Below are 8,102 nucleotides of genomic sequence, written 5' to 3' on the forward strand. Positions count from 1 at the left end.
ATGTTCGGACAGACTTCTTATGGTTGGTCAGAGTTGCTCTGGTTTTTCCAGCAATCAGATCCCACAGCCTGATGGTGGAATCATGGCTGCCTGCAAGAAGTTAATCAGCTGAGGTGAAAAGTTGAAGACCAACCAATCAGCAATAACTTGAATGATTATACAGAGTAGTTTGTTAGGAATTCTTGGATTGCTTAAAAATAATAAATGGTATTTACCAGTGATGACTTGTGGTTCTGCCGCCTGACATCTCACCGTGGCCACAGTGTTGGTGTGGCCGGTTAGTGTGTGTACGTTAGCTTTCGTCCTGATGTCCCACACCTTTTTGGACAGAGAAGAAATCCAATTAGTTTAATTACTTAATCCTGCAGAGGTCTAATTACTTACACATCATATTCAAACCATATCTAACTACAGACCCCTGATGGAAGGATTGCCTCTTGGACACCTTCCCTCTTTCGTTTGTTTAAGTGGGAGAGATGAATTCTATTTGAACTTAAGTGCAGTGCCCCCCACACCTCACTAAGACCAAGTAAAAATGCAGAATGAGTATGTTGTTCAATATCTAACTATTCTCCCATTGTTCAATAAGTTCTGCATAGATATAAGGTGACAGATGCAGACATTGGATAGCCAGAAGTTATTCATACCACTGATAGGGCTGGGTACCAACCAAATTGCCACTGAAGAATTGAGTGTCAAAAAATGCCTCGTCATTCAATACTGAATTTTCAGTCACCTAAGGAGTTAATCAGGTAATTTAGTTTGTCTTTGCAGAGAACAGAGATGCTGTATTTTTTTTTATTATTATAGCTGATAGTCTTATTTTGTTTACAAGTTACAGATGGAGTCTGGAGATGATGTGGGTTACTTATTGTTTACATCTTACTTTACAAACTTCAGGCTGTTGCAGCTAGCTCAGGGGAGAGACTGTATGACACTACAGCCCGAGAAAACCAACAATAATAATAAAAAAAATTCTTCTGCATTTTTGTTTTGCTTTTTCCTCTGTTGTACGGAACTTGTACCGAACCATGATGTCTGAACCGGGGTATGAACTGAACCGTGACTTCTGTGTACCGTTCCATTTCTAGTATCGGTACCAACATTTTTAAGCAATACCCAGCCCTAACCACAGATAAGATACAAACCAAAACTAAAAGGTGACCAGAAGCAGACCAGACAAGATGTTTAGAAAATAATTCAGAAACTGGAATGAAATGCTTTTGAAAAACGCTGTTGCCTGAATCTCAGTGTCCAAAACGGTGTCCAGCAGCCAGGTCATTTTCACATCCATGTGACCTTTGTTTACTTGCTTTGGGTCACTTGTAACAGAGGAAATGTAAATGAATAAAAAAATGTGACTACTAAAAATGAGAAGCCTTTCTTAAAACATATCCTGAACCTGTAAAGTTAAGTAATTTCTACACTGTCATTCACACATTTAACAGCAAACAGGCAAAGTACGAGCTTACCCTTGCTGTGGCATCTCTGCTGCACGTCACCAGCACGTCAATAGTCGGATGTAGGTCTATATCATACACGGCACTGAGGTGTCCGTGGTAGTGCCTGATGACCTAATACACAGATCCACTTTGTCAGGAGAATGTATGAATACTGTACATCAAACCAACTGAAATGTCGTTTTATGGCCCTTTAAGACTTAAGTGAGTCCATCCCATTAACCTGCCTCTCATTACAATGTCTAACCTTGTTGTACTCCAGATCCCAACACTTGACCTGCTTGTCTTCTCCACAGGAGAACAGGTAGGGGCTTCGATTGCTGACCGCCACCCCACGCACTGTACTGATGTGTCCCGTCAGGGAGAGTTTCAGTTTCCCACTGGCCAGGTCCCATATCTGTCAAGACAAACAACACTAAAGTACACTGTTTGAATTATAGAACATTTCTAGAACTAGTGTCGCCAGAGGGCCATCTTTAAGTGGAAGGAGGACAGACATTATCAGAAAAAGGCTGCTGTTGTGAATACCAAAATTTCTTTTTTTGAAATTGCTTATGGGTCCAAAAGAACATGTATGATATTTGGCTGTTAACAGCAGAGTGTAAAATAATGCTGCTGTCTACCATTCCCGATCAATAAGACAGGTGATTTATAGAGATACTAAATAATACCTTTATAATATAATTTGCCAGGGTACGTGAGTGGAGACAGAACACAAAATTTTAAAAAAGTGTTCAGACATCATACATTTACTCTTTCAACCACATCTCAGTTTTGATCAGTTCTGTTAAATGTGACCAAACAGAGAACTTCCTGACAACTGAGCCAACTTCATTTTACCGATGAGGAACACAAGATAGGATCGAAAGCTCTGGGAAATAGAAGGTAGACATTGAGTTTAGGATTACTCTGTCAAACAGCTGTACCCACATCAAAAAGGAGCTTTCATGCTAATCATGTCTTGTTTGTATTCTTCTTTTACAAGACAAAAAAGGGATCACATGTGTTATAATCCATGACATGTTATCCACAAAATAATTAACCACAGAAAAAAAACAACTAAAAAGTGAAAATAATTATTTTAAGCTTTCCTCACCTTTATGGTTCTATCAGCAGACCCGGTGACAAACCACTGATTCCCCGGCTCCACGGCGATGGACCTCACCCAGCCGAGGTGACCACTGATGACCTATCAGATAAAACACACGACAATTTAAAAAACGCAGAGGACACATCTTAGATGCCTCGCTTTGGCATCAGCGTGTACACTATATCTAGAGATGAAAAAATATAACAAAAAAAAAGGTTAAGAACAAATAAATAAAAGTTTAAATTAGTTGTGGTTACCCGGAACAGTTTCCATGGTGGATGCCACTGGGGTTTAGGCATGGTTGGCGCTTTCCTGGCGAGTGTAGAATTTCTGGTGCCGCCTCCCTCCAAGAGTGACTAAAATAAATACATTAATTAATGAATTATCTGCTCTGCACATCTTACAGCAATTTTACATCAATAGTAAACAGTAGGGCTGCACAGTATATCATTTCATCATCATCATGGGCAATGTAAATATCAATCAGATTTCAGAAGAAAACTGCACTTTAAATTTAACTGGCCTTTTTTAGTGGTGCCTTTTATGTTCAATTCAATTAGTTCTATTAAATACAGAATGTTAGAAATAATTTCCTTTCATTCGGTTTAAATTCAACAAGCAAGTTGTTGTATTTTAGAGGAATACTAAAAAGAGAAGAACTGAGTACACATGAATATCTGTTCATTTATCGCAAGTAATATCATTATCGTGATATTCAACGACCTTATCGCATGTTTCCATCATATTGTGCAGCCCTAGTAAACAGGATATCTCATCAAGTGGAAACACACGACAACCTACCACAGCAGTCGACGGAGGGTGAGATCTCTCTGCTCCTCCTGCATGTCGATGGATGTCCCCCACACTGGCAGCAGTGCGGCTTACATCCAGCCTTAAATTCAGCAATATGAATAAAGTGTGTCAGAATACTGAAAGTTCTGAAAATGTGTCTCATCTTGAGTCATTGTGCCAAATTAGTATCAATAACATACTCAACTAAAACGCTATGGAGGAAAAAAATATGTTCACCTGGCTTGTGAGGGGGGCAAAGCCAGCGCCATGGAGTGGATTCCTCCCTCACTTGGATTCCTGTGCATCGTTGTGTCAGCAGTCAAGGCTACTCCTAAAGAATAAAAAATACTTGAATAAAACACTAGAATAATTTGGATACAGTTCATTGACTAGGTTCAGAACAATTACATGCATGCAGCTTGGTTGAATTAATAGCACAGTACTTACCAGGTCCAGAAGGATAAGCATGTGTCCCGGTGATCAGGTAGTCTGGGTCATCCCCTGAAACATGTACAAACAAAACACCTCAAATGAGCTAGTTTTGGAGCATCAATGTTCAGGAAAACAATAAGCAATGATCTTAAATTACACCAAAATAAATAATAAAAACAAATATTAAATACTATATTGTTTCATCCTCACCTGGCTGTGTGTAGCTCTGGTGGCCTAGCATACTGCCAGGAAGAGACATTCGGTCTTTCCCTTCCTTCAGGACAGGCATGTGTAAAACTGCACTATAATCCGCTGTCATTTTCACACTCATCTTCAACTTGTGGCTGAAAATACACAAGACAATAATGCATTTTTTTCTCCTTCAAAATCCCTCATGTGCTACTTCTACTTGGCAAATGAGCATGATTTATGTCGGACATATAAGCACAAACACTACACACTTCTTTGCATTGAACAGTTAGGTTAGAAGTGAGCTATATGGGTAAAATTGTCACTTATGGTATAGTATGAAACCATATACAATAATACCGATATACAGTATATTAAAAATAACGACCTATTTTATATTTTATAAGTAAATGACATACCTGACAAAATCCATGTAACATTACTTCATCAGATTAAAAGATTGATATTACCCTATAGCAGCCTCACAATGTATTCCATTAAATATCAGCAGGCCAGTACATGCAATTCAATATATATTTACATAAAAAATGTAAATGACAATGAATTTTAAGAATATTGCCCAGCCCTGAGTTTATGTTCCTCCTATCTCTTATAAGCTGCCTTCCAAGAACACTTACATTCTCTGGTCTTAAATTACAAGTACACAGAAATTACCGTAAAGGTTTACAGAAAGCTGAGAAGTGCAGTATTTCTCGACCCATTGCCCCTTGTTACATAACTTAAACAATTCAACAGCTACTATATTAATAATAATGTCGACAAGCCTAAAGGTGTGACATTTATCATGAAAGAAAGTAATAAATAAAAACTTCGCTATTCTTTTCTTCCCCTCATGGTCTAATTTACAGCTCAAACTGTTGCACCTAAACTAGTCAAAGCTGGACTAGATTAACACATGAGGACCAAGGGTAGTTTTAAACCCATTTTAAGTTTTGTATACTTGTACAACCTAAAGGAATACAATTCACAGTGCTCTGCAACAGGTAATGATAAAAATTGCCTTAATGGCGAATTACCTTTCCTCATCCATTGCGACGGATTTCGCATGGTCGGACACAAACATATCATGCGTCCTTTTAAGGGACCTGAAGACCAAAGTGTGGACTGAGTGCTTCTGGACATCCTGTAGAAGAAAATAGTTACATTTAGCACAACTGTAATTAAACAGAACAAAAACAGCACTGTTTATAAATGACTCTACTCTTGAATGAGAGTTATACAGACAAGAAATCGTATAATAAACGTAACGCGATTCAGCAATTAGCCGGGCCCGTTGTGTGGCGCTTTACCGGGAGCAAAAGAAAAAGCTACGAAAATACTTCAAACATCGGCTTACCTCGGCCATTGTGGCGATATAAACACGGATAAAGCACCACAGCTGAAGAAACTACTTTTTTGAGGAGTATTGTATGGTTGCACTCAAAAATATATTACAATCCTGAAAACATGACCATCACCACAAGCCGACGACGACCGTACGCCCCGGAAGTAAACAACACAAACAGCAGCCAGCAGTTTGTCTGCGCCACCTATTGGTCAGGAGGTGTAAACCAATACAAGTCTGCATGACATCCTTGGATGCATCATACATCCATGATTATTAAGAAGCACAGATAAGCTTTACATTAGAACATTTACTTGGGGATACAGCATGGGGAATGCGTGTTAACATTATTGAATATTTGAAAGAAATAGGGTTGTTAGAGATAACTTAGTTTAGTTTTCCTAATTTTGGTTGGTTGATTTTGCTAAAGTTTTTTTTGGTTTTGTTTCATTTACTATTATTTTTTTCTACTAATCTTCTATTCCACAATCTGGTCGGGTAGTTGGGGATAATGCACCTTAAGCTGGTTGCCTACTGCCAAAATATGAAGAAAAAGAAGAAGACATCCATGATTATTAGACCTCATCAATACATCAAAAACAAATAATTGTGTCAAAAACCTTGCTCCAGTTACTCTTCCACCACTTCTTTTTTTCTCCCCACTGCCTTAACAGCTTCAACCTTTTACACCTCTGATTGTATTCACTTTATTTCCTTTATTTGCTTTGGACACTGTGCTGAAACTGCATGGAGATGAAGTGCAGCTACTTTGCTTGCATTTTTTTTCTTTGCACTCCTCTACAGACCAACTGTCCTTCCAACACCTTCTGACTTTTCTACATACTGCGTTGACATGTCCATACTCCTAGCAGCACAAACATCTGAGAGGAGCTCCCTCACATGGCCTCACCCTGCAACACACATACTCACGATGCACTTTTCCCAACAGTTACCTTTCAAAAGTCAAACACACCCCCTTCTTGGAATCTTGTTAGTCTTTGTGCCTTTTACACAAAAACAAATAGTAAACAGATCTTATTTGTCGTTGTGCTTTAAAAATCTGTGTATCACCTCTTCAGCAGTGTGCAACATAAAAATACAAGTAAATAACAAAAATAGAGACTAAACAATGGAAATATTAAATGACAAATACATTAGTAAATACAAGTCAAGTCAAATGAAAGCAAAATATAGGACATGCAATATAAAAAGATATGTAAAAAAATGATGTAAAGAGACCTAAACAGTACAAATTTGGTTAAGTATGCTGTGTGTGTGTGCGTGTGTGTGTGTGTGTGTGTGCGCGTGTTTTTGTCAGTCAGTCTTTTGCACAAAATGATGTATTCCTGAAATTACATTTTGAATTTTCACTTGTAACCATTGTCTGTACATTGATGCAATGACTGTAACTTGCAGTGAGCACAGGCCAAAGTTTGGTTTCCCTGCCTTGTGTATCCAAGCCATGTTTGCCTAAGAGAGTACATCGATCAATGGTTATCCAATCCTTCAACGGCAAAAGGATTTTTACCAAGTTGGTGCAAACTGTGTGGTTGCCCATGCTGGGGCATTGTACAACTATTACCAAACAATCTTGTTTCGGATTACGTTCTTCTTGCAAGTTTGACTGTAAATATTATAAGACCAATATCAACATTAGGGACTTTGAGGCGTGAGGGGGGCTGTATATCTACCTTTTGCACAATTATTTCTCATATTAGGCAATGCAAAGGCATTTGTAGTTTGGCACAACCAGCTACAACAAACCAGATGGAATTTGGACTCCACATGTCGTTACTGTGGTGAGTTTGAAGATGCATGAGGAGACAAACTGTCCTAATGTGGATCAAAATAAACTTGGCAACTGTGACACTCAGATAAGAAATCTACCACAATAACTCAGTCCCAGAGTTGCTTTGTTCTCCTGATTGATCCTGAAAAGTCAACCATAAACTGGGGAGACTTGTTACTCGTGTGTGAATTGCTCTTCATTAAAACAGCTTTCAATAGTCATTCCTACATTAAATGAAATCTTAAGGCCTTGCATGGAAATTGGCATCCGTTTTATTTTCACAACTTATTGTAGGCTACCAAGAAGTTAACCAATTAATCATCAAAGACACTCTAAAACATTCTGACAACAGACCGCACCGCTTGGTGATAAAAAGGACAAAATATGTCCTCACCTTAATGTTTTGTGTGTGTTCCACCAAACGACCAGTGCAAGATGAGCAGGATTGCAGGACAACTGTTTAATATCAATACATTTTCGCAGTGGTCTCTAGGAAAAGAAAGTGTGACGCAATGTCATTTAAAGGGAATAATCTGTGGAGGCTGAGCCATGAGTGACCTTGAGGTTTTTAGTGAGAAAAATGAATAAACTAAAGTTTAAAGAATATGCTAATATGCCAGAGGTTTTAGGCGGCACAGCCCATTACAGTAGGATGAAAATTTCCTTAAGGAAGAATATTTTTTCATTTTTCAAACCAACTACAGGTAAGCAAGAGACTCCATGAAGAACTCTCAAGTTTGAATGATTAATTGGCTTCTAAAATCCATTAAATTCCCTGTTAGAAGTGCTTTAACGATCACTGCCTTGGTTCATTTTTTTTATTACTCATTTTGTGTAGAGTATAGGCTATAGATGAATTATGTTTTGTTCCTTATAAAGCAAATTGGTTAAGCTGTGCAGCTTTTGAACTTGACATTTAATTTGCTTAAAAGGTACCCTGTGTATCCAGATCACTCATCAATGCACTGCTGTTTTTTCATGCTTGTGAGTGTGTGTGTGTGTGTG

The 8,102-nt window shown here is 38.3% G+C and overlaps 1 protein-coding gene across 1 annotated transcript in view; it reads right to left on the bottom strand.

Moving 5' to 3' along the window:
- Positions 1–5,492, bottom strand: part of plrg1 (pleiotropic regulator 1) — an 8,630-nt gene extending 3,138 nt beyond the window's left edge. The window contains exons 1-12 of the mRNA XM_032529855.1: positions 5,321–5,492; positions 5,001–5,107; positions 3,985–4,118; positions 3,790–3,843; positions 3,580–3,673; positions 3,352–3,442; positions 2,808–2,906; positions 2,557–2,649; positions 1,708–1,857; positions 1,473–1,574; positions 216–318; positions 1–90 (exon numbers count right to left, since the gene is read on the bottom strand). The exon at positions 1–90 is cut by the window's left edge and continues 19 nt beyond it. Coding sequence (XP_032385746.1) covers positions 1–90; positions 216–318; positions 1,473–1,574; positions 1,708–1,857; positions 2,557–2,649; positions 2,808–2,906; positions 3,352–3,442; positions 3,580–3,673; positions 3,790–3,843; positions 3,985–4,118; positions 5,001–5,107; positions 5,321–5,329 — 1,126 coding nt within the window. The 5' untranslated portion in view covers positions 5,330–5,492. The remainder of the gene's footprint in view (positions 91–215; positions 319–1,472; positions 1,575–1,707; positions 1,858–2,556; positions 2,650–2,807; positions 2,907–3,351; positions 3,443–3,579; positions 3,674–3,789; positions 3,844–3,984; positions 4,119–5,000; positions 5,108–5,320) is intronic.
- Positions 5,493–8,102: the final 2,610 nt, after the last annotated feature.

This window comes from Etheostoma spectabile, chromosome 2, assembly GCF_008692095.1.
Source record: "Etheostoma spectabile isolate EspeVRDwgs_2016 chromosome 2, UIUC_Espe_1.0, whole genome shotgun sequence".
In the NCBI taxonomy this organism is placed as follows: Eukaryota; Metazoa; Chordata; class Actinopteri; order Perciformes; family Percidae; genus Etheostoma; species Etheostoma spectabile.